The sequence below is a fragment of the Rhinolophus hipposideros genome (assembly GCF_964194185.1).
Source record: "Rhinolophus hipposideros genome assembly, chromosome: 7".
NCBI classification, from domain to species: Eukaryota; Metazoa; Chordata; class Mammalia; order Chiroptera; family Rhinolophidae; genus Rhinolophus; species Rhinolophus hipposideros.
Genome location: NC_138053.1, coordinates 483224 through 510505, shown reverse-complemented (window position 1 = coordinate 510505; position 27282 = coordinate 483224). Strand labels below are relative to the sequence as shown.

The 27282-nt window shown below is 41.4% G+C and overlaps 3 protein-coding genes across 8 annotated transcripts in view; 1 reads left to right on the top strand and 2 right to left on the bottom strand.

Moving 5' to 3' along the window:
* The window catches only part of SEPTIN14 (septin 14), a gene marked incomplete at both ends in the record, with an annotated part of 390465 nt that overhangs the window by 132987 nt on the left and 230196 nt on the right, over positions 1 to 27282 (top strand). The gene's annotated exons all lie outside the window — the stretch shown is intronic.
* Positions 1 to 27282, bottom strand: part of LOC308499501 (small ribosomal subunit protein uS17m) — a 119812-nt gene that overhangs the window by 21682 nt on the left and 70848 nt on the right. The window contains exon 6 of one of the 6 annotated variants that reach the window (XM_081053010.1): positions 9971 to 10105. The exons of the other annotated variants lie outside the window; for them this stretch is intronic. Within the exon in view, the coding sequence (XP_080909136.1) occupies positions 10008 to 10105 (98 nt within the window). The 3' untranslated portion in view covers positions 9971 to 10007. Of the gene's footprint in view, positions 1 to 9970; positions 10106 to 27282 lie in introns of those variants that run through there. 6 annotated transcript variants of the gene reach the window in all.
* LOC308499718 (protein MEMO1-like) lies at positions 21053 to 22943 on the bottom strand (the record flags this gene model as incomplete). Its single annotated transcript, XM_081053545.1, has 1 exon — positions 21053 to 22943. The coding sequence occupies one exon, from the start codon at positions 22941 to 22943 to the stop codon at positions 22125 to 22127; it is 819 nt and encodes a 272-aa protein (XP_080909671.1). The 3' UTR covers positions 21053 to 22124.

The window sequence follows — 27282 nt, the reverse complement described above, 5'->3', positions numbered from 1 at the left end:
AACCACTAAATTACTGTCTGTGTCTATGAGTTAAAAAGTTTTTTCACAGCAAAGGAAACTATCAATAAAACAAAAAGGGATCCTACTGAATGGGAAAAGATATTTGCCAATGATATATCTGATATGGGATTAATATCACAAATCTATAAAAAACTTACTCAACTCAACTCCAAAAAAACAAACAACCCAATTAAAAAATGGGCAGAGGACTTGAGGAGACATTTTTCTAAAAAGGACATACAGAAGGCAAGAAGACATATGAAGAAATGCTCAACCTCACTAACCATCAGAGAAATGCAAATAAAAACCACAATGAGATACCACCTCACTCCAGTCAAAATGGCTATCATCAATAAAACAACAAACAACAAATGCTGGTGCGGATGTGGAGAAAAGGGAACGCTAGTGCACTGTTGGTGGGATTGCAGATTAGTGCAGCCACTATGGAAAACAATATGGAGGTATCTCAGGAATCTGAAAATGGAACTACCCTATGATCCAGTAATTCCACTCCTAGGCATCTACTCGGAGAAATCCAAAACTCCAATTCAAAAATCAGTATGCACTCCTATGTTTATTGCAGCTTCTACACAATAGCCAAGATATGGAAACAACCGAAATGCCCATCGGTAGACAACTGGATTAAGAAGCTGTGGTACATGTATACAATGGAGTATTATGCAGCCATAAAGAAGAAATAAATCTTATCATTTGCAACAACATGGATGGATCTAGAGAATATTATGTTAAATGAAATAAGTCAGAAAGAGAAAGACAAGTACCATATGATCTCACTTATATGCGGAATCTAAAGAAAAGAATATGTGAATGAACTAATCAGAAACAGTTTTGAGGACACAAAGAAAAAACCGAGAGTTGTTAGATGGGCGGGAGGGAGGGGGTTGGGGATAAGGGGAAAGGTGAAGGGATTAGGAAGCAGCTGGTAACCACAAGTTGACATCAGGGTTTTTTGAAAATTAATTTGGGGAATGTATTCAATAATGTTGTAAAGATTTTGTTGGGTATCCGATGGACATGCGTCCTATTTGGGAGACCACCTCAGGGATACTGTGGATGCCTGATCATGGCATTGTACACCAGAAGCTAAACATTAATGAATGCCAACTATAATTTTATATATATAATGTGATGGCTCGGTGTGAGGTCGGAGGGATAGTGGATGTGGAGAGGGGGGTTCACAGTGTGAGGGATATAAATGATGAACGTCTAAGTATTACCTTGTCTTGTACACCTGAAACTAATAAATTAAAAAAAAAGAAAAAAAACATAACTGGTTGGTGTACAAAACAAAGTAAAAATTAGACATTTACAACCCTCTCAAAATAACCACCCTCACAGTCTACTACCCCTTTGACATCATACATAAGTTGTTACAATTGCATTAATTATATTCCTTATGCTGTACTTTACATCCATGACTATATATGCATATATACATATATATACATACATACACACACAGACACACGAGGTCTGATACTTAAGTTCGTGAACTCATCCTAGAAAAAGTGCTATATACCTCATTGCTGAATATCACCATGATCACCTTCGAAGTACTCCCCTTGGGAAGCTATGCAACCACATCAGCGCCTAGTCCACCCTTCAAAGCAATTTTGGAACTCTTTCTGGAATGGCCATCAAAGCTATCGTTTTATTACCCTTGATGTCCTGAATGTCATCAAAATATCTTCCTTTCAATATTTCCTTTATCTTAGGGTAAAGAGAGAAGTCACTGGGGGCCGGATCAGGTGAGTAGGGAGAGTGTTCCAATATAGTTACTTGTTTCCTGACTAAAAACTCCCTCACAGACAGTGCCGTGTGAGCTGGTGCATTGTCGTGATGCAAGAACCATGCTCACTCCCAGGCACTCCTCTTAAAGGGACTGTGTGCAGACTTACCAACCAATGGAATCAGTCACTATGAGCTCCAGCACTGGGGCAGCTGCTGGAGGTGGCAGGGACATATGGTGGTGAACTGAATTTTCTGGCTTGTAACAGGGGCTGAAGAGGTAGCTTTCTCCTGAACGGAGGAGCTGGTAGAGCTGGGTGTCTGCCATTCATTTGTCATGCCCTGGCGATTCGAGACCCAGCCCTGCCCAACTTTTGGGCACACCCAGACTACTTCCAGTGGCTTTTTCATGCAGATCACCTGCCTTGGCTCAAGCTGAAGACTTTCCTATGGTCTTTCAAAGGTTCCTGGTACCCAGACAAGCAGCATCTGGCTTGAGCATGTGCTGTACCTCTGCCTGAGCAACCCTAAGGCAGCACTAGTGGCAGCTGGCGTTGGTTTGCAGCTTGGCCTCTCAAAGTGCTTCCAAGCACAGCATAGGTGGCATCCATCTGTGGATTTCTTGGTGGCCCCAGGTGGGACACAGGCTGTGGCTGAACTTCACCTCTAGCAGATCCCCTCCAAAGTGATCCTGGGGCTGGTGCCCCAAGTGGCCAAATTCAAAATTAGCTGGAGTATTACCCAGCCACCTACACACCCAAGGGAAGGATTGGGCAGGCACCAGAGCCCTGCTGAGGCAGATCCTGCTCTGTAGGATCAGCCCCTGCACAACAACTCTTCCACTATAGTCAGGCCAGTCCTTACAACCAGTAAGCCCAAGAGTCAGTCCCTCCCATTAATGTGCAATTATCAACCAAGGCTCAACTACAAGAGGAGGGCACATACAACCCACACAAGGGACATACCTGGAGCACCTGGTTCAGGTGACCGGAAAGACTGTGCCGCCGAACCCCACACACTATATAAGGCCACTCTACTAAGACTGGAAGACATACTTACTACATAGAAACAAACAGCCCTACTTACTACATAGAAACAAACACAGGGAGGCAGCCAAAATGAGGAGACAAAGAAACATGCCCCAAATAAAAGAACAGAACAAAGCTCCAGAAAAAACAATGAAGTGAAACAAAGATAAGTAATCTATCAGATTCAGAGTTCCAAACACTGGTTATAAGGATGCTCAATGATTTCAGGGAGAACTTCAACAGAGAGATAGAAAACATAAAAATGGAGATGGAAACCATGAAAAAGAACCTGTCAGAAATGAAGGGTACAATAATGGAAATTAAAAATATATTATGGGGAATCAATAGTAGATGAGATGAAGCAGAGGATCCAACAGCGATGTAGAAATTAAGGTAGCAGAAAACAGAACCAGAAGAGCAGAAAGAAAAAAGAATCCAAGAAATTGAGGAACGTTTAAGGGGCCTCTGGGACAATATCAAGCATACCAAGATTCACATTATAGGGGTACCAGAAGGAGAAGAGAAAAAGCAAGGAATTGAAAACCAATTTGAAAAATAATGACAGAAAACTTCCCTAACCTGAAGGAAATAGATGTACAAGCTCAGGAAACAATATAAACCCAGTGAGGTCAATACCAAAAAACATCATATTAGGTTGGTGCAAAAGTAGTTGCAGTTTAAAATGTTAAAAACAATTGCAAAAACTGCAATTTCTTTTGCACCAACCTATTAATTAAAATGACAAAGGTTAAAGACAAAGAAAGAATCTTAAAAGCAGCAAGAGAAAAGCACTTAGTTACATACAAGGGAGCCCCATAGGACTGTCAGCTGATTTTGCAACAGAAACTTTGCAGGCAAGAAGGGAATGGCAGGAAACATTCCAAGTGATGAAAAGCAGTGACATACAACCAAGATGACTTTACTCAGCAAGGCTATCATTCAGAATTGAAGGACAGATAAGGAGCTTCCCAGACAAGAAAAAGCTGAAGGAGTTCATCACCACCAAACCAGTATTACAAGAAATCTTAGAGGTACTTTTTAAGATGGGAGGGGGGTTAAGGATGGGTGAAAGGGGAAGGGATTAAGAAGTACAAATTGATTGTTACACAGCAGTCATGGGAATGTAGGATATAACATAAGGAATATAGTCATCAGTATTGTAATAAATAGGTATGGTGCCAGATAGGTACTAGATCTATCAGAGTGATAGATGGGAATGGGGTTGGGGGCAGGGTGAAAAAGGTGAAGGTATTAAGAAATAAAAATTGGTAGTTAATACAGTGTGGGGAATATAATCAACAGTGTTGTAAAGATCATGTAAAGTGCCAGATGGGCACTGGACTTATCAGGGGGATCACTTCATAGACTGTGTACAATGCACTGTACACCTGAAGCTGAAGTAGAGTAATATTGAATGTCAACTATAACTAAATATATAGGTACATGTAGTCATGGTATATGGAGTATAACATAGGGGAAGATAGTCAATAGTGTTGTAAAAGCTATATAAGATGTCAGAGGAATGGTAGTTTGGCAGGTGGGCTATCACTTTATGAGGTGTTTAAATGTCTAACTATTACATTGCTTTGTGCATCTGAAACTAATTAAAAAAAGCAGGTAGCAAGACACATTTGGTATATGGGCTTAAAAGAGAGAAAGAGAAAGAATGGGAAGAGAGAGAGAGAGAGAGAGAGAGAGAGAGAGAGAGAGAGAGAGAGAGAGAGAGAGAGAGAGAGAAATGAGAATGCAAATACATCCTATCAAAATTATTGGGATGGAGTAAAAACAGTATTAAGAAAGCAATTTATATCATTACAGGCCGATCTCAAGAAACAAGAAAAATCCTGCATATACAACCTAACATTACACCTTAAAGAACTAGAAAAAGAACAAATGAAAACCAAAGTCACCAAAAGGAAGGAAATAATAAAAATCAGAGCAGAACTAAATGAAATAGAGAACAAAAAGACAATAGAAAAAATAAATGCAACAAAAAGCTTGTTCTTTGAAAAGATTAATAAAATTGACAAACCCTTGGCTAGACTCACTAAGCTAAAAAAAGAAAAAACACAAATAAACAAAATCAGAAATAAAAGGGGAGAAATTACCATGGATACCACAGAAATATGAAGGGTCATACAACACTACTATGAAGTAATATCTGTTACCAAATTCATAACCTGAAATAAATGGACAAGTTCTTAGAAACATATAGCCTTCCTAGACTATCTTTCCAATCATGAAGATATGGAAAATCTGAATAGACTAATCAACAGTAAGGAAACTGAATCAGTCATCCAAAGCCTTCCCAAAAGCAAACGTCCAGGAGCAGATGGCTTTAACAGTGAATTCTACCAAACATTCAAAAAGGATCTAACATCTGTCCTTGTGAAACTCTTCCAAAAACCTGAAGAAAACTAACTGAGGATGGTGAGCACAAAATGTAATATATTGAAGATGTATTTTGGAACTGAACACTTGAAACCAATGTAATTGTACTAACCACTGTCACCCCAATAATAAAATTTAAGAAAAAGAAATAAAACTAGACCCTTACATATGCTGCCTACAAGAGAGTCACTTAAGATCAAAAGGCCACACAGACTGAATGTAAAGGGATGGGAAAAAGATATCTCATGAAAATAAAAGGAATAACAAACCAACTAACTAAAAAGCTGGGATAGCAATACTTACACACACACAAATATGTATGTAGATATATATATATATATATATATATATATATATATATATATATATATATATATAGCCTTGAAAACAAAGGCTATGAGAGTGACATCATAAAAATGGCAGCGTGAAATGAGCCACTTGAAATCTCCCCTAGAATTTACAACAAATTGAACAACAGTAACTCCACAAAGGATTCCCTGCACAGCAGACAGGCAAGACTAAGAGGCACTCTACTGAATTCACCTCCAGGTGGGCGAATTGCACGAGCGGGAGTGGAGGGAAGGGACAAGTGCGCAGATGGGACCGAGCAGGCTCAGAATGCAGATCTAACTTGGTGCTCCAACCTCGCTGCATCCCGGAACTACCGCAGCTGCAGGAGAGAGAACTCGGACTGCTAGGGCTCTGCTTATGGCCCACAGGGCTGAGGGGGCAGCATATAACACGGCTGAACCCAACGCTCATGGCAGAGACTTTGAAGCAAAGACTGAGGGAAAAAGGTTGAAAACGGTAGTTTAAGCCCTCACTGCCGAGCAGAGAAAGGAAGCCTTAGGCTCTGAGCCTAGCCGGACTCTCCCTACTCTCCCAGAGCTCTCCCTGCCCCCATCTGCCCAGTGCTAGAAGTGGAATAATAGCAGTGTCAGATCAAAAGAACAGAATATTTGCAGTTCTGAGAACTGTGGTCCACAGACACAAACTCGCAGCCCAACTGGTTCTGGCAAAGGGGAACGAATTGTGGAAGCAAGACTGGCTGTGGTGGTGATTGCTGCCATTGCTCTGGCCACATCTCAAAACCTACCGTGCCCCTGTCCTCACCTATCTGGGCCGATCCCTGCAGGAGTAAACAGAGTTGCTGAAGCACGCAGGCTCTGAATCTGGGGCAGGAAAAGCTTTGGAACTTCAGAAGCTCTCCACATTCCCCCACGGAGATGATGCCCTATGACCAAGGCCAACTGTTCACAGAGGAAAAGCCCGCCTTGCAGGGAATCCCCCTATTGTGTGAGAAGCTGGAATAGTGCAGAGAAAACAACACCAAAGTGTGAGAGAGAATAAAAGGCTGCATTCAGAGAGAAAATACAACATTCTACCAATACCTACAGGGAAAAAAAAAGAAAGACCTCTTTCTATCAACCTGTTGCAGAACTCACTCCTGTAGATGTCTAGGAACAGAAATAATAAATCAAATCATGAATAACCAGGGCAACAAGACAGCTTAAAAAGAAAATAAAGACTCCAGAAAATGAACTTAAAGATATGGAAATATGTGACTTAAATAACAGAGAATTCAAGATTGCAGTTCTTAAACAATTCAACGAGATTCAAGAAAACACAGACAGGCAGTTTAATGAACTCAGAAACACAATCAAAGAAAAACATGAACCAAAGAGATCGAAATTTTAAAAAGGAACCAAATAGAATTTCTGGAGATTAAGAACTCAATAAAAGAAATGAAAAATTAAATAGCCAGCTTAGGTAGCAGAGTTGACTAGATGGAGGAAAGAGTCAGTGACATCGAAGATAGAAACTTGGAAATGACACGGACGGAAGAAGAAAGAGACTTGAGACTTAAAAGAAATGAAAGAACTCTATTATAAGAACTTTCTGACTCCATCAGAAAAAGCAACATAAGAATAATTAGTATACCAAAAGGAGAAGAAAGAGAGAAGGGAACATTCAAACAAATAGTCGACGAGAACTTCCCAAACTTGTGGAAAGAACTGGATCCTCCAATCCAAGAAGCAAATAGAACACCTAATTACCCCAACCCCAACAGGCCTTCTCCAAGGCACATTGTATTAAAGTTGTCAAAAACCAATGACAAACAAAGAATCCTCAAAGCAGCCAGGGGAAAGAAGACAGTCACCTACAAAGGAAAGTCCATTAGATTATCATCAGATTTTTCAGGAGAAACTCTATAAGCCAGGAGGGAGTGGAACCAAATATTCAAACTATTGAAAGAGAGAAATTATGAGCCAAGAATAATATATCCAGCAAAGATATCCTTTAGATATGAAGGAGGAACAAAGACCTTTCCAGACATACAGAAGCTGAAGGAATTTTCTAATACATGACCTGCACTACAAGAAATACTAAAGGAACCTATTAGACCACCATCAACAGGGAGAATTTGTGGTAAGCAAAACAAAAAAAGGGGACAATAGGCCTGAACCGGAATATGGGAATGGAGAAAGTAAGCATGCTGAAGAAAATGGAATACTCTACATATCAAACTTTCTTTTACATAAACTTAAAGGTAACCACACAAAAAGAAATCCAGAACTGAAATATATAACATAATAAAAGAAGAAACAGAGGGAAAAATCATAGAATACCACTACACAATATAATAGACAGCAACAAAAAGGCAAAGAAACAATGGAGACACAGTGTTACCAGAACACTAAAGATAGAATGATAAGAAATTTTCACATATCAACAATCACTCTAAATGTAAATGGACTGAACTCACCAATAAAAAGGCACAGAGTAGCAGATTGGATCAAGAAACTAAAGCCAACCATATGCTGTCTCCAAGAGACATCTCAGCTACAAGGACAAACATAGACTCAAAGTGAAAGCGTGGAAATTAACACTCCAAACAAATGGTATCCAGAAAAAATCAGATGTAGTCATAGTGATATCAGATGAAACAGACTTCAGGATAAAAAAAGATAACAAGAGAGAAAGATGGACATTTCATAATGGTAAAGGGTATACAACAAGTCATAACAGTCATCAGTATTTATGCCCCCAATCAGGGAGCACCAAAATATACCAAGCAACTACTAACAGAACTAAAGGGAGAAATTGACCAAAATACAATTATCCTAGCTGTCAATACATCATTGACATCTATGGATAGATCATTCAAACAGAAAATAAATAATAAAATAGCAGCCCTAAATGACACATTAGATGAAATGGACATAATTGACTCTTTTTTTTTAAAGATTTTTTTCTTTTTTTATTGGGGAAGGGGAGCAGGACTTTATTGGGGAACAGTGTGTACTTCCAGGCCTTTTTTCCAAGTCAAGTTGTTGTCCTTTCAATCTCAGTTGTGGAGGGTGCCGTTCAGCTTCAAGTTGTTGTCCTGAAAGTCCTAGGTGCGGAGGGCGCAGCTCAGCTCCAGGTCCAGTTGCCGTTGCTAGTTGCAGGGGGCACAGCCCACCATCCCTTGTGGGAGTCAAACCGGCAACCTTGTGGTTGAGAAAACGAGCTCCAACCAACTGAGCCATTCGGGAGCTCAGTGGCAGCTCAGCTTAAGGTGCCGTGTTCAATCTTAGTTGCAGGGGGCGGAGCCCACCATCCCTTGCGGGACTCGAGGAGTTAAACCAGCAACCCTGTGGTTGAGAGCCCACTGGCCCATGTGGGAATCGAACCAGCAGCCTTTGGAGTTAGGAGCACAGAGCTCCAACCGCCTGAGCCACCGGGCCGGCCCCATAATTGACTTTTATGGAGCACTTCATCCTAAAACATCAGACTATACATTTTTTTCTAGTGTACATGGAACATTCTCAAAGATACACCATAAATTGGGACATAAAACTCACCTCAGCTAATTGAAGAAGATTGATAGCATATTCTCTGATCACAAGGCTTTGAAATTGGATATCAAGTGCAAAAAGAAAGCAGAAAAAAACACAAATAGGTGGAGATTAAACAAGATACTTTTAAAGAACGACCAGGTCAAAGAAGAAATAAGAGGAGAGAGCAAAAGATACATAGAAACAAATGAGAATGAAAATACATCCTACCAAAATTTGGGGGATGCAGTTAAAGCAGGGTGGTGGCCCAACTGCCACCACAAGTGACTATGGTATATGGAGGTCCTGATACTGGGATGATTTTGCGGGGAACCTATGTGCTCTCAGTGGCCTATTATGGGGTCCCCTGTTCTGTTACATGTTGAAACTGCAAGGGACGCCAAGCACTGCCATAGAGGTCTGGTACCAGAAACCGGGAAAGATGCCGGTGGCAGTGACCCTCCTTTCCCAGGACAAAAAGCTAGTGTGTATCCTTCCCGCGTGACACATGGCGCAGCGAGCAGTATATGGCGCTGACCAGAATGCCCAGAAGGGTAATGGAGGAGTTTATACTTGTGAGAGCTCAGCTTCGAGAGGCCCGTGAGGAGCGGCGCCGGGAGCGGGAGGTGCCGTCTGCCTGGGAGACTCAAGTCTCCAGATGGCACAACCACCCTCTTGTCCATGGAAGGCATTGCATTCCTTTTGGTGATCTGCTTCTGCTGTAGGCTCCAAGGATTGTAGACATTATACACCGAGGCCACCACCCACTCAGACACCTGGCACGGTGAGCAGGATTCCGACCAGGTAGGAATGGAGTCTGACTCTGGGCAGGAGCACATGTGGCCCCCACACAGTGTGTGGTGTCCGGTGGCCACTGTTCTCAGGAGTTAGACCTCAGAGGAGGGGTGGGAGGACATGGACGGCTCTCCAGCCAGCGTGGAGAGGGCCCTGCAGGCTCTGGCTGAGCGGATGCCGGAGGAGGCAAAGGGTATAGCTGGCCACGTGGGCTGGATGTTCCTCACAGCCTTGCATCATAACTCAGAGGAAGAGCTTGCTGGAATAGCACAGGTGCCGGACCAGTTGTCCCGGTTGGAGGCGCTGGAAGCTCGGGTCCGCCTGTTAGAAGAGGGCCCCACAGTGGAGACTCTGAGGCAGAGGCAGAGGAAGCGAGTGGAGACAATGTAGCTCCCAACCCCCAAGACCGGCCAATCTTGAAACAAAAGGTAAAACATGAGCAACTTTTGATCCCGGGGACATTGCTGCCGGCAACCCAGCTGTGACTGAGTTCACAAACTACACCCCTTACCCTCCCACTGAGTTGCAGGAGCTGGAGAGGCAGTGCCGACAGCGCCCTGGAGAGCCAGTCTCGATTTGGCTAGTACGTTTATGGGATGAGGGAGCAGACAACATTCTCTAGGTGAGATAGAAAAGCTAGCCTTTGTGACAGTGCATCCATCCCTGCGACAAAGGTTACAGAACTGCCATAGGTTGGTCCAAGACCAGGGCTACCACACTCTAATAGAGTGACTCACTGCTGTGGGATGCACAGTATGGGGACAGGCTGGTGAGCTGCCAGACACTGCGAGTCAATGGCAGTCATATGAGGAACTTACTCAAACCATCTGTGAAATGGGTATGAGACATGCTATTTTCACCCCTAATATGCAGGGGCCAGATGATGAGCTTTTTACAACCAGCATGAGAGATCTGGTTTTGGATACTGCACCTGCGAGTGCTTTTGGATCCTTGTTTGCCATTCTTAATGCCTTATGTGGGGCGACGGATCCATGAAGTTACAACTGCCATCGCCACCCTAGGGGATGTTGAAAGCCGGAGGCGAAGGAAGTTAAGACAGGAGGTCCACGCAGTTGAGACCTGAAAGCCCAAACCAAAGGTAAAGGGGAGAGGTCATGGGCCTCAGAGAGTAACACGCGCACAGATGAGGCCTGATCTCGTGGCAGCAGGGATCGATCGGGAGAAGATAGACCGAAAACCCAATGCACATCTGCTGGAACTTTGGAAACAGCTGCGTCCAGAACAGCAATTCCTAAGCCTAAAGGAGAAGTCTGGGAAAGCACGACCCGTGTCCCTCTAGGACTTCATGTGGCCGCTTGAGGCCAACTCTTTTCAGCTTGATTAGGGGTGGGGCCAAGGTACCCGGTCAGAGGGGACAAGCAGGGACCGGAGGCCCCACGTGGAACTGTCCATACATTGGTCCCCTTCTAATGTGCAGAGGGTTTTGGCCCTAGTTGACACTGGCACAGACTGCAGTCTTGTTTATGGGAACCCAGAACTGTTCCCCGGACCAGCAATCTGCATTGATGGCTACGGGGGAACGACTGTGACTGTAAAAGCTGTTTCCTTACCACTGGGTATAGGAAGACTTCCCCCTCATACCTACAAGGTTCATGTCTCCCTGTTTCGGAGTATATTCTAGGGGTGGACGTGCTACATGGCCTCAGTTTACAGACTTTGGTTGAAGAGTTCTGTCTCCGGATTCGGGTGGTGAAAGCAGTGACATACGGGCATGCTCACCACTCTCCTCAAGTGTTGCCGCAGCCCTGGTGCGTGGTTTCAGTGCGACAGTACCGCCTGCCAGGAGGGCAGGAGGAGATTGGTCATACAGTATTGGAATTGGAGAAGGCACATATTGTGAGGCCGGCGCACAGTCCCTTTAACTCCCCAGTATGGCCTGTCAAGAAGCCAGATGGGACCTGGTGAATGACTGTGGACTAGAGGGATTTAAATAAGGTGACGCTACCTTTGCACGTGGCAGTGCCTTCAATACACGATTTGATGGATCATCTGTCCGCCTGGGAACATATCACTATGTAGTGGACTTGGCCAATGCTTTTTTCTCCATTGACATTGCACCCGAGTGTCAAGAACAGTTTGCTTTTACTTGGGACGGGCGGCAGAGGACTTTTCAAGTCCTTCCGCAAAGATACTTACACAGCCCCACTATCTCCCACGGGCTTGTAGCCCAGGATTTGGCACAATGGGATCACGCATCCTCCGTGGCCTTGTTTCATTATGTTGATGATATTCTATTAACATCTGATTCTCTTTCAGATTTAGAGCAAGCAGCTCCTTCTCTTCTCCGCCACCTGAAGTCACGCGGCCGGGCAGTGAATGAGGAAAAGATCCAAGGCCCTGGCTTATCTGTTAAGTTTTTGGGTGTTGTGTGGTCGGGTAAGACAAAGGTTATACCTGAGGCGATTATTGATAAGATACAAGCCTTTCCCCGGCTGACCAAGGTCTCCCAACTGCAGACGTATTTGGGACTGCTAGGATATTGGCGGGCGTTTGTACTCCATTTAGCACAAATGGCAAGGCCCTTGTACAATATGATAAAAAAGGGGGCCTCATGGGATTGGACAGAGGCTATAGAGCAAGCCTATGTTGCCATGAAACAGTGCAGCAGGCACGGGCTCTGCAAGTAGTGGACCCCGGCCGCCCATTTGAACTTGATATTCACGTAACCCAAGAGGGGTACGGTTGGGGCCTCTGGCAACAGCAGGAGTGTCTCCGGTTGCCAGTTGGATTTTGGTCCCAATTGTGGAAAGGAGTGGAAGTTAGCTACTCTCTAATAGAGAAACAGCTGGCTACTGTGTACGCAGCCCTAGTGGCCACAGAAGCCATTACAGGAACGACACGGGTAGTGGTTCGAACAACCTATCCTGTCCAGGGGTGGGTCCATACATGGACCCAGGAACCCAAAACGGGGGTGGCACAGACCACCACCTTCGCCAAGTGGGGTGCCTGCTTGGAGCAACGTAGCACCCTTAGTTCAAGCCCTTTGAGCACAGAGCTACAACAGGTCCTGGGGCATGTAGAGCCTGTAGGCCGGGCTGAGCCAAGCGCTCTGCCTAGAGGAGAGGACTTGGAGCCCTCGTCCTACAAAGAAGGACAGCCTCCAGTACCCGAGGATGATTGGTTTACCAATGGTTCTAGCCAAGGGACTGCAGCTGTTTGGACGGCTATTGGTGTGCAACCCCAAACAGACACCATTTGGTTTGATACTGGGGTGGGCCAGAGCAGCCAGTGGGCTGAGCTACGGGCTGTGTGGATGGTAATCAGCCACGAGCCTGGGCCCCTAGTTATTTGTACTGACTAGTTATTTGTACTGTTATTTGTACTGACTAGTTATTTGTACTGACAGCTGGGCGGTGTTCCAGGGCCTAACATTGTGGCTCCCTATGTGGAAACACCAAAACATGTTGGTAGGACACCGTCCACTGTGGGGTCAAGCCATGTGGCAGGATCTCTGGGATCTAGGGCAGAGAAAGGAGGTGACCCCAATACATGTCACAGGTCACTCCCCCTTAGTCTCCCCAGATAATGATGGAGCAGATGCCCTAGCACGGGTCTGATGGTTAGAACGGGCTCCTGCCACTGATGTGGCCCATTGGCTGCGTGGGAAATTGCCAAACCATGTGGCAGGTGAGCAGACGCTGGGGTCTGCCTTTGAAATGGCAGGAGATAGCAGATGCCTGCTATGACTGTGCCGTCTGTGCCCAGGACAGCCCCCAAAGGCGGAGCCTCCCCTGGGAGACACAGCAGATTATGCGAGGATGGGTGCCCCTCACTCGCTGGCAAGTGGATGACATTGGACCCCTGCCAAAGGCCCGTAGTGCAATATACGCATTTACAACAGTGGACACTGCTATGGGGTTGATGTTTGCTTGGCCGTGTCTGGCCGCGGATCAGCGGCATACAGTCGTCGCTCTTACACAGCTGCTCCCTCTATGGGCTCCCCCAAGTCATTGAAAGTGACAGGGGTACCCATTTTACGGGGCAAGAGGTGCAGTGCTGGGCTGCCAGGATGGACGTGCAATGGTTGTTTCATGCTCCGTATAACCCACAAGCAGCTGGCATGATTGAAAGCTACAACGGCCTTTTGAAGCAAGGTCTCCGGGTGTCAAAACACCCTCCCACGATGCGTGACTGGGCCTCGCGTCTATGGGATGTCCTGAGAGTCCTGAATGAGAGACCACGGAAGGGAGGACCGGCACCAGTAGAAGCTCTGCTACATCGAACAGCCACTCCCATTCAATTACAAGTTACCACCAGTGAGACTCTGTTAAAGCCAGGCTACGGCAGAAATGGAAACATTTTGCTGGCAACACTCACATGCTTGAAAGCAGGGGAACGGCAGCAACGGACTTTGCCCTAGCAGGTCAAAAGCCCCCACTGTCGATGGTTGGGCCTAATAGCCCCATGGGGGGCTGGTTTGACTCATGATTTGTAAGTGACACCAGGGGTGGTGGCCGAGTGGCCACCGCAAGTAACTGTAGTATACGGAGGTCCCGATACCGGGATGGTTTTGCAGGGAACCTATGTGCTCTCACTATGGCCTATTATGGGATCCCGTTCTGTTACATGTTGAAACTACGCAAGGGATCCCAAGCACTGCCATAAAGGTCTGGTACCACAAACTGGGAAAGGTGCCAGCGGCAGCGACCCTCCTTTCCCAGGACAAAAAGCTAGCGTGTAGCCTCCCAGATAGAAAGGATTTGCCATTATTGGTTCCTAATACTGCTATTTCTTTCAGCCCGTAGGTGCCGATAGGCTAATATGGCACAGGGACCCTCACGGAAGACGCTTGTCACATAGTTTGTGAGGTGAGACCCTATAGGGGTGGAGTGTGGGGACAGAGCCCCAGAGAGTAGTTTCCAGGCTCTTGTCCTGGAAGGTGCTAGCTCAGGTAGTAGATGGCCATCAGCTGTGACTAGTTGGCCATCAGCTGTTACCCATGAGCCGTTAGCCACTGACATAACTGCCATGGCTATGCTAGCAAGCGGCGGAGTGTGGATTGCAGATTGTGTGGCTCCTGCTTCCTGTGTCTCCATCCCAGCCGCCAGCAAGACTATAATGGTATGAACCCCCTATCTATGGCTCCGTGGGTGTTCCTTTTTGGCCTCACCATGTCCTGCGTTCTTATGTGGGGAGCGGGACCAGAGACCCCGCATGACACCCTGCATGACAAGCTCACCAGACCAATTAGATTCAGATTTGGCTGTAAATGTAAGGGGAGGGCTCAACAACACGAAAGACAGCACCTGCCTGCTGGCTGAACAGGAGGAGTAAGACCTCTCACAGGTAAAATGTCAACTGTCCTTCAGCCCTTGTCCCTAAGTCACAAAACTCAGTCTGTCCTCCCTATGTCTCCAACAACCCCAGAAATGTTTCCATTTCTGCCGTAGCCTGGCTTTACCAGAGTCTCACTGGTGGTAACTTGTAATTGAATGGGAGCGGCCGATAGATGTAGCAGAGCTTCTACTGGTGCGGGCCCTCCCTTCCATGGTCTCTCATTCAGGACTCTCAGGACGTCCCATAGAGGAGTTACTGTCCCTCCTTTGGAGCCCAAGGTGAGTGCCTGGAATTGAGATAGTCTGTGCATGGGCCCTTTAAGAGGACATCTGTGTTTCCCGCTGTCTTCCATCCCACTTGGTTTGTCAGAATCCCCACTGTTTTGTACAGCCAGATGTTGTGGGGTCCTATTCCTGGCACCAGTGCTCTGGGTTGTAGAGGCCAGTGTGGGGCTGGGGTCCCTTTCTTCTCTGGGGTAAAATCTGCATAGCTGAGATATCCCTCCTGGTTCTCAACTGCCACATGGAGGTTTGGGGCCCATTCTGTGTTTCCAGCCTGCCTACCAGTCTCAATGTGGCTTCTTTTTTATACCCTTTGTTATAAAACTTCCTTTCAGCCAGACTCCAGATGGTTCTCAAGACTGGTTGTTTTGTAATTTAGTTGTAAGTTTAATTTGTTCATAGAAGGAAGCAAGCACAGTGTTATCTACTCTGCTATCTTGGATCGCCTCCTTTGATCCATTTTTAAATTGGATTTTTTTTTCTTGTTGAGTTTTAAGAGTTCTCTGTATATTTAGGATAACAGTTCTTTATCAGATATGTTTTTGCAAATATTTTCTTCTGGTCTGTGGCTTGTCTTCTCATTCTCTTGAATGCTATTGTGTGTTTAACTCAAATTCTAATTGTTTTTTGCTTGTATATAAGAAAACAATTAACTTTTAAAAAAATTAGTTTTAGGTGTACAAAACAATGTAATAGTTAGACATTTAATCCCCTCACAAAGTGATAACCCTCCTCCTCCTATCTACTACCCCTCTGACATCGTATATAGCTGCTACAGTTCCATTGACTCTATCCCCCATGCTGTGCTCCACATCCTGTAACCATATATATGTATGTGTATATATATATATATATACATATATATATATATACACATATATATATTAAATTATAGTTGACATTCAATATTATTCAGCTTCAGGTGTACAGAGCAGTGGTCAGGCATCTACACCATCCATGAAGTGGTCTCCCTAATAAGACAAGTGCCAATCTGACACCCTACAAAATTTTTATAACATTATTGATTATATTCCCCAAACTTTCTTTTGTATCCTTGTGGCAATATTGTGGTTACAAATTGTGCTTTCTAATCCCTTCACCTTCTCCCTCGTCCCCACTCCTCCTCCCATTTAGCAACCTTCAGTTTTTTCTCTATATCTCTGAGACTGATTCTGATTAGCTTGCTCATTTATTCTGTTCTTCATATTCTATAAGTGAGATCATATGGTATTTGTCTTTCTCTGTCTTATTTCACTTAGCATAATGTTCTCTAGGTCCATCCATATCATTGCAAATGGTTATTTTGCAACCTTGTTATAATTGCTTATTAGTTCCAGGAGTTTCTTGGCTCTTTTTTTTTCTACATAGATAATCACATAAAGAGTTTTATTTTTTTGAAATCTGCAAACCTTTAATTTCCTTTCCTGTCTTATTGCTTTAGTTAGACTTCCAGTATGATGTTGAATAGTAATGATGTGAGCAGACATCTTTACCTTGGTTCCAAACTTGTCATGAAGGTATCTAGTTTCTCACCATTGACATTAACTGCAGGCTTTTTGTAGATATTCCTTATTAAATTGAGGAAGTTCCTTCTATTCCTATTTTAATGAGAGGCTTTTTTATTATCATGAATGATTTTTGGCTTTGTCAACTTTTTCTGCATGCATTGATATAATTATGTAATTTTTCTTTAGCTAGTTGATGAGTTATTCATTTAATTAATTAATTGATTTTCCTATGTTGTATCAGCCTTCCATACCTGGAAGAAATACCACTTGTTTGTGTTGTGCAATTCTTATACATTGCTGGATTTAATTTGCTAATATTTTGTTAAGGACTTTGGCATCTATGTTCATGAGAAATATTGATCTGTACTTTTTAATTTCTTTGTGTAGTTTTCGTATTAGGGTAATGCTGGTCTGATATAATGAGTTAGGAAGTATTCCCTCTTCTTCTATCCTCTGAGAATTGGTATACTTTATTCCCTAAAGGTTTGGTGGAATTTAGTAGTGAACCTCTCTGGACCCAGTGATTTCTGATTGGAAGGTTATTAATTATTGATTTAACTTTTAAAATATAGACTTATTTAGATGATCTAGTTCTCCTTGTGTGAGCTTAGTAAATTGTGTCTTTAAGGAATTGGTCGTTTTATCTACCTATCTAATTTGTGGACATAGAATTGTTAATAATATTCCTTTATAATTTTTTAATGTTCTCTTTCATGTTTGATACTAATAATTTGTATCTTTTCTCTTTTTTTTTCTTACTTAACCTGGCTAAAGGTTGGTCAGTTTTATTGATCTTTTCAAAGAACCAGCATTTGGCTATGATGATTTTCTTTATTGATTTCATAATTTCAAGTTTATTGATTTTTGCTCTAATTTTTGCTATTTCTTTTCTTCTGCTTATTATGGATTTAATTTGCTTGTCTTTTTCTAGTTTCTAAAGGTGGAAGCTTAAATTATTAATTTTAGATTTCTTATTTCCTAATATGCATTTTTTCTAACCATGTCTTTTTTTAATTAAAATTTATTGGAGGTGACAATGGTTAGTAAAATTACATAGGTTTCAAGTGTACAATTCTGTAATACATCATCTATATATCACATTGTGTGTTCACCACCCATAGTCAGTTCTCCTTCCATCACCATATATCTGATCCCTTTTCCCCTAATCTACCACTCCTCCCCCCCTTACCCTCTGGTAACCACTAAACTATTGTCTGTGTTTATGAGTTTTTGTTTCTTTTTTTGTTTGTCTTGTTCCTTTGTTGTTTTCAGTTTTATATACCACATATCAGTGAAATCATATGGTTCTCTACTTTTTCTGAATTATTTTGCTTAGCATAATAATCTCAAGATCCATCCATGTTGTCGCAAATGGCATTATTTCATCTTTTCTTACCGCCGAATAGTATTCTATTGTGTGTATATACCACATCTTTATCCAATCATCTACTGAGGGACACTTTGGTTGTTTCCGTGTCTTTGCCACCATAAATAAAGCTGCAATGAACATAGGAGCACATATATCTTTATGGATAAATGTTTTCAGATTTTTTAGGTAGATACCCAGGAGAGGGATTGCTAGGTCGTATGGTAATTCTATTCCTAATTTTTTGAGGAACCTCCACACTGCCTTCCATAGCGGCTGTACCAGTCTGCATTCCCACCAACAGTGTATGATGGTTTTTTTTTCTCCACAGCCTCTCCAATAACTTGTTATTACTTGTCTTGCTGATGATAGCCATTCTAACCTGTGTGAGACCACAATATCTTATTGTGGTTTTAATTTGCATTTCTCTGATGATTAGTGATGTTGAGCATTTTTTCATATGTCTATTGCCCATTTGTATGTCCTCTTTGGAGAAATATCTATTCAGCTCCTCTGCCTAGTTTTTAATTGGATTGTTTGCTTTTTTGCTGTTGAATTGTATAAGTTCTTTATATATTTTGGATATTAACCCCTTATTGGAGGTGTTGTTTGCAAACATCTTCTCCCACTCAATTGGTTGCCTCTTTATTTTGTTGATGGTTTCTTTTGCTGTGCAGAGCTTTTTAGTTTTATATTGTATACTTTAATGTCACAAATTTTCCTATAAGCACTATGTTTGCTGCACTCCACAAATTTTGATAAGGTGTATTTTCATTTTCATTCAAAGTATTTCATTTCTTTTGAGATTTTTTTCTTTGACCCATATGTTATTTGTAAATGTGTTATTTAATCTCCAAGTATTTTGAGTTTTCCAGCTATCTTTCTGTTATTGATTTTTAAGTTTAATTCCACCATGAAAACATACTTTGTATAATTTCTATTCTTTCAAATTTGTTAATGTGTGTTTTGTGGCTTAGAATGTGATCTAAAATGGTGAATTTCCATGTAAGCTTAAGAAGAATGTGTATTCTGCTGTTGTTGGATGAAGTGTCCTATAGATGTCAATTAAATCTACCAGCTGATGGTGCTGTACATTTCAACTATGTCTGTAGTGATTTTCTGAAATTTCTTAGTAATTTCTCGTATTTATGATTTGCTGGTAGAGGGGTGTTGATATCTCCAAACACAATAGATTCGTCTATTTATTCTTGCAGTTCTATCAGTTTTTAACTCATGTATTTTAATGCTCAGACTACTCCAAATTTTTCCCTCTGGTTCCTAACATTGCTGTAATTTATTTAACTTATTTATAAGCTATAATCACCTGATACTTGTTGGTCTTATTATTTTGAAAAAAAAATCAAACCTGTTATCTGTCAGGTCAATTGAGTATAAGAAAAACAAAATATTTTATGTTATCTTCACTTACTCATTCTCTAATACATACATATATATCTGAATTTCTGACCTATATCATCATCCCTCTTTTTGAAGCATTTATTTTAACACCTCTTTCTAGTCAGGTCTATTAGCAACAAATCCCCTCAATTTTCGTTTGGGGAACTCTATTTTACCTTCATCTTTGAAGAATAATTTTACTGTATACAGAATTTTATGTTGGTGCTTTTTTCTTTCAAATTTTAAATATTTCATCCTTGCTTACATGATTTCTGAAGAGAAAGTAGATATAATTCTTATCATTGCTCTCCTATAACTAAGGTGTTTTCCCCCCTCTGGCTTCTTTCAAGATTTTCTCTTTGTCTTTTATTTTCTGCAGTTTGAGTATGTTGCGGCTAGGTGTAGATTTTTTTTTTTTGTATTTATCTGGCTTAGTGTTCTTTGAGCTTCCTGGATCTATGGTTAGTTGTCTACATTAATTTTGGCAAGTTCCCAGGCATAACTGTTTCAAATGCTTTTGTTCCTTTCTTTCTTTTCTTTCTGGTATTTACATTACACATACTGAGGTCAGACAATTAAGTTTGTGAACTTGTTGCAAAACTTTGCTAACCTTTTTGATATCAGAGGAATTATTCATTATGAATTTGTACCAACTAAACAGTTAACCAAGCTTATTATTTGGAAGTGTTGAAAAGGCTGCATAAAAAAGTTAGACAACCTGAACTTTTCACCAACAACTCATGGCTCTTGCATCACGACAATGCACCAGCTCACATGGCACTGTCTGTGAGGGAGTTTTTAGACAGCAAACAAATAACTGTATTGGAACACCCTTCCTACTCATCTGATCTGGCCCTCAATGACTTCTTTCTTTACCCAAAGATAAAGGAAATATTGAAAGGAAGACATTTTGATGACATTCAGGACATCAAGGGTAATATGATGACAGCTCTGATGGCTATTCTAGAAAAAGTTCCAAAATTGCTTTGAAGGGAAGACTAGGTGCTGGTGTCAGTGCATAGCTTCCCAAGAGGAGGACTTCGAAGGTGACCATAGCGATATTAATCACTGAGGTATGTAGCACTTTTTCTAGTATGAGTTCGCGAACGTTTAATGGTCAGAACTCATATGTTATACCTTTTGTAATTGTTCCACAGATTTTGGATATTCTGTTTTGTCTTTTTCATTATTTTTCTCATTGCATTTTAGTTTTGAAAGTTTTTATTGACATTTCTTCAGTGATTCTTTCTTAAGCTGTGTCCAGGGTATTAATGAGCTCATAAAGTTATTCTTTATTTCTATTACAGTGTTTTTGATTTCTAGCATTTCCTTTTGATTCTTTCTTAGAGTTTTCTTTTCTCTGCTTACATTACCTTTCTGTTCTTGCATGTTGCCCACTTGTCCTGTTAGAGCTCTTAGCAAATTAAACATAGTTGTTTTAAATTCCTGGTCTGATAATTCCAACATCTCTGCTATATTAGAGTCTCATTCTAATACTTGTCTGTCTCTTCAAACTCTCCTCTTCTCTTCTCTCCTCCCCCCGTCTCTCTATCTCTATCTCTCTTTCTCTGTCTTTACTATGCCTTGTAATTCTTGTTGAAAGCTGGACTAGATGAACAGAACTTGGTTCTCATGGAGGTTTCTGCTTTGTTTTAAGTTGAGACTCTCTGCATTCACTTGTCTCTCTCTCCAATTGTTGGGATAGTAGTTTGCACTGTGAACTCAATTCAATGATAGGTCTAAGAGTGTTGACTTTTTTAGTTTGTTCAGGTTTTTTTCTTGTTTTGAGGACAGGAGTGATGACTTCTAAGCTTTTATATGCTATATTGGACATGAGAAGTCCATAATTTATTTATTTATTTATTTATTTATTTTTTTTTTTTTTGAGTTGTGTAGCCCTTTATTAGCAACTAAAATAGAAGGTATCTGTTGTACAACACGGGTAGTAATTGACTATAACTGGAGATTTATTGTATTCTAATACAGATAATTTATAAATGCAATTTCTTTATTAAAAAGCTTCCACCTTTTTTGTTTGTTTGTGTACAATTTGCAAAACTATTCTGAAAGCGGAGTATAAGTGCACAAGTCTGCAAAGAGTGCAAATTTAGGAGATGGTAGATGCTTTACAAGTTACTTTCAAAAAGCTGCCACACTGGGCCTTTACACTGCCATCTTTTTTGATCAAAATATTTGATGCCAGCCTTCCTTCCACTGCCCTAAACTAGAAAGCATTTTGTAATGAGTTGAAATTAAGGAAGGACTACACCTACTAGAAAAGAAGAGAAGAAAGTTCTATTAGTTTGAGGTTTCAGAATCCCCCCAAACCAGGACCAGCATCTTGGTAAGGGCTGGGCTGGGATCCCGAACAGAGTATGGTTATGTGCAGATGGCATCCCTGAGGACTCAGAGCTTCAGTGGACCGTGAGTGCTCCAGCTGCATAACTCACTGAACTGTCTTGCCAGTTTCTACACTGGCTTGACTGGGCTTAATTCAAAAAGGAAAAGCTCATATTCATTCCATTCTTCTGGAGCTCTGTGATAGCATTTAATAACACCCCAATGGGATGTCTTCCACATATAGTATTATGATATTTCTTCAAGTAATTGCTAAAAGATACAGGATCTAATTGTTCTATAATACTCATACCCATTTTATCTAGATGTTCAATGGATCTATAAATCTCCCCCTGGGATTCATCATAGTAACTGTAACGGAACCTTTGACCCCAATGGCAGAAATCAGAAGAAACCACAAACAGATTACTAGTATCCGCTAGATATTTACTGAAGAGTTTTCCGAATTCCTGTTCTTTTGACTCACTCAGAGCTCCAACCAGTACAGGAATAATGGTAAACTCATCCTTATGGCTTTCCATGGCTTTAGCTGTATAAGGCAAATGCATTTCAATACTGTGTTCATCTTCATCTGTCTGCAGAGACATGCGTTCAAACATTCCTGTCTTCCATAGTTCTCCGTAAATCTTTTGGTCAATACGAAGGTCATACAGAGGTGTCCTATATATATCCACACTGGAAAGTGCACACCGAGAGAGGGGCACATGATGAGAAGGCCCAAGGATGAAAATTCTCCGGGTAATAGATGGATCCACTTGTTTGTAAACATGAGCAGCACAAGACCCACAGTACGTATATCCTTCATGGGGTGCAATAATGGCTCTAGCAGGTCTTTTTGTAGACTGTACTTGTGAAAGCCAACCTTCTAGCTGTGCATTCAGCTGTGGCCCTGAGGCTGTGTACCAGCTCCCGGCGTGACTGGCTTCCCAGCAGACCACTCGGTTGGACATCTTGGTGCCTGTGCCGCTCGTCCTGCCCACCCATAATTTATTTTTCAATTCTCCATAGTGGCATTTAAGATATTTCTCAGCAAACATGTCACTATACACATTCCCAGAATGGCCCAAGGTTAGAGACTGTGCCTGTCATAAATGCTGTTCATATTTTTTTTTTGCCAACTATTTCTCCAGGAAAAATGCAAACAGGCAGGAGAGGGGCTGAGATTTTAATCACCTTTTAAAAATGTTTTATTGAATCATAACATACACACAGAAAAGTGTACATTTCATAAATGTACAGCTCACTGAATTTTCAGAAACACACAAATGTACTCAACATTTGGATCAAGAAATAAAATACTTCCAGTAGCTCAGAAACCCCTTACACCCTCCCCATCACTACTGTCTGAGAGGTGGGATTTTAAAACAACAAAGGCCTACTAAACTGATTATGTCTTTGGAACCTTAGTTTATTAATACTTTGTTAAAACCTAGACCAAAAAAAACATGTGATAAGTTATACCTGCAAACACTTAACAGTCCAAAGTTGCCTGGAAAAATTACATTGGGTCCTCTTGGGCAAGTTTAATCTTAAAAAGACTGTTTTCTTCTTCCCTTTCCCAGCTTAGATCTATCTGCTTTGGCTGTAATTTGGCAGTTTGGGGGATGGCCATGATCCTTTTCTGTTCTTCTCTTTTTGAGTTCATCTTCTCTGCACATGTCATCTGGTCTTTTATTTCACATATGGGATGTTGAAGGGGAGAATCTCCCATACTCACTTTGATATCTTGATATTTATTATAGTGTTTCCTCAGTCAAAACCGAGGCAGAAAGTCCCAGTCTCATACCGGCTACACTAGTAAATCTCCAACTTGAGATAAAATAATCATTCACTTTCTCCATGTCTGTCTTTAAGCCCTTGAATATATCTTGAGGGGACAATCCCTGGGAAAAACTCATACAACTGGGCACACTGGTTTCAGAAAGTGTATCTCATAAATCTCAAATTAGTTTTGAGCTCACAGACCAATTCAGATTCAGTTTTGGCTATGGGCAAGGAGGAAGGCTCAACACAGGAAAGATACTGCCTGCTTTCTGGCTGCATGAAAGGAGGACCCTACATAGGGAAAATGACAAATATCCTCCAGCCTTCACCTTGAAACCACACACCTCAGTCTGACCCTCGTATATCTCCGACACCGCCTGGAGTCACTGTCCCTCTGCCGGAGCCCAGGGTAAGTGCCTCCAAGTGAATCTGTATGGGCCCTTTAAGAGGACTTTGGGTTTCATCCCACCCAGGTGATCCGAGTCCCCACTGTTTTTTACAGCCAGATGTTGTCGGGCTCTTCTTCCTGGCATCAGTACTTCAGGCTGTGGAGCTGGTGTGATGCTGGGGTCCCTTGCTCCTCCATGGGGAACCTCTGTGGCCAAGATACCCCTCCCAATTTTCATCCATCACATGGAAGTTTGGGGCTGGCCTGTTTCACATCTTGAACCCTCTTACCAATCTTGATGTGGCTTCTTCTTTATTCCTTTGTTATAAAACTTCTGTTCAGCTACACTTTAGATGGTTCTGTAGGTTGATTGTTCTATAATTTAGTTGTAATTTTGATGTGTTCATGGGATGAAACAAGCACAGCATTTATGTACTCCACCATCTTGGATCTCTCTCAATTTCTTCCTCTTTTTCACCCAGTCCCCCAACCTTCCCATCTGGAAACCATGAAAATGTTCTTTGTATCTATGAGTTTGTTTCTGTTTATTTTATTCTTTAGATTTCACATATGAGTGAAATCACATTGTATCTATCTTTTTCTTTCTGACATACTCTACTCAGCACAAGACCCTCCAGGTCCATCCATGCTGCAACAGACGGCAAGAACACATTCCCTTCTATGGCCTAGCAATATTCCATTGTATATATGTACTACCTACTATTTATCCATTTATCCTACAGCAGAACCCAGGCTACCTCAACATCTTGGCCATTGTAAATAGTGCCTCAGTGAATATATATACAGACGTGTCCTCTCAAAGTAGCATCATGGGTTTCTTTGGATAAATACTCAGAAGTGGGATTACTTCTTTCTTTCTTGTTATGGTCTTTGTTTTAAAGTCTATTTTGTGTTTTATAAGTATTGCTACCCAGCTTTTCATTTTGTTTTGCTTTCATTTTCATGCATAACTTTTTTCATCCCTTTACTTTCAGTCTGTGTCTTTCAATGAAGTGACTCTCTTGTGAGGGTATTGCTTTCTTATCCATTCAATCAGCCTATCTTTTGACTGGATCATTTAATCCATTTACATTGAAAGTCATTGTTGATAGGTAGTTATTGACATTTGATTATTCTTATTTATTTATATATTTGTTATTTATTTATTTTTATTTTCGTCTTAAAGAAGTCCCTCTAAAATTTCTTGTAATAACGGTTTCGTGTTGATGAACTCCTTTAGTTGTTTCTTGTCTGGGAATCTCTTGATCTGTCCTTCGATTCTAAGTGATAGCTTTGTTGGGTAAAATAATCTTGGTTATAAGTCTTTGCTATTCATCACTGAATATTCTGGGCTCACCCCTTCTGGCCTGCAAAATTTCTGTTGAGAAATCAGCTGACAGTCTTATAGGAGCTCCCTTTTGAGTAACTAACTGCTTTCTCTTGCTGTCCTTTGATTCTCCCTTTGTTTTTAGCATTCGACATTTTAATTATGATGTGTCTTGGTGTGGGCCTGTTTGGGTTGTCTTGTTTAGGACTCTCTGTGCTTCCTGGGCTTGTGTGTCCATTTCCTTCACCAGGTTAGGGAAGTTTTCTGTCATTATTTCTTCAAGTAGGTTTTCTTTTCTCTTTCTCTCTCTCTTTTAAGTTTATTAGGGTGACAATTGTTAGTGAAGTTACACAAATTTCAAGTGTACAAATATGTATTACATTCTTTATAAATCACATTGTGTGTTCACCCAGAGTCAGTTCTCCTTCCATCACCACGTATTTGATGCCCTTTACCCTCAGCTACCACTCCCCTCCCCCTCACCCTCTTGTAACCACTAAACTATTGTCTGTGTCTATGAGTTTTTGTTTCTCATTTGCTTGTCTTATTCTTTCGTTCTTTTTGGTTTATATACCACATATCAATGATATCATGGGATTCTCTACTTTGTCTTTCTGACAGTTTCGCTTAGCATTATAATCTCAAGATCCATCCACATTGTCACAACTGGACCTACTTCATCTTTCCTTACCACCGAATAGTATTCCATTGTGTATATATACCACAACTTCTTTATCCATTCATCTATCAAAGGACATTTTGGTTGTTTCCATGTCTTGGCCACCATAAACAAAGCTGCAATGAACATTGCAGAACACTTTTCTTAATGAATAAATGTTTTCAGATTTTTTTTGGTAGATACCCAGGAGAGGGATTTCTGGGTCATATGGTAATTCTATTCATAATTTTTTGAGGAAACTCCACACTGCTTTCCATAGTAGCTGCACCAATCTGCATTCCCATGAACAATGTATGAGGGTTCCTTTTTCGCCATAGCCTCTCCAACACTTGGTACTATTTGTCTTGTTGATGATAGCCATCCTAACTGGGGTGAGGTGATATTGCATTGTGGTTTTTATTTGCATTTCTCTGATTATTAGTGATGTTCAACATTTTTTCATATGTCTATTGGCCATTTGTATGTCCCCTTTGGAAAAAAGTCTCCTCAGGTTCTCTGCTCATTTTTCAACTGGGTTATATTTTGTTGTTGTTCAGCTGTATAAGTTCCTTGTATATTTTGGATCTTAGCACTTAATTAGAGGCACTGTTTGCAAAAACCTTCACGAATTCAGTTGGTTGCCTCTTTATTTTGTCAATAGTTTCTTTTGTTGTAGAAGCTTTTAAATTTGACATAGTTCCATTCATTTACTTTAGATTTCACTTCCCTTGCCTTTGGAGTCAAATTCTTAAAATGCTCTTTGAACCCAAGGTCCATAAGTTTAGTACCTAAGTTTCCTTCTATGCAGTTTATTGTTTCAGGTCTTATGTTTAGGTCTTTGATACACTTTAAGTTAATTTTGGTACATGGTGACAGATACCAGTCTAGTTGCATTCTTTTTCATGTGGCTTTCCAACTGTGCCAGCATCATTTACTGAAGAGGCTGTCTTTTTTTCCATTGTATGTTTTTGGCTTCTTTGTCAAAAATTATCTGTCCATATTTATGTGGTTTTATTTCTGGGTTCTCAATTCTATTCCATTGGTCTATGTGTCTGTTTTTCTGCCAATACCATGCTGTTTTGATTGTTGTTCCCCTGTAGTACAAGCTAAAGTCAGGGACTGTGATACCTCCAGCATTGTTCTTTTTTCTTA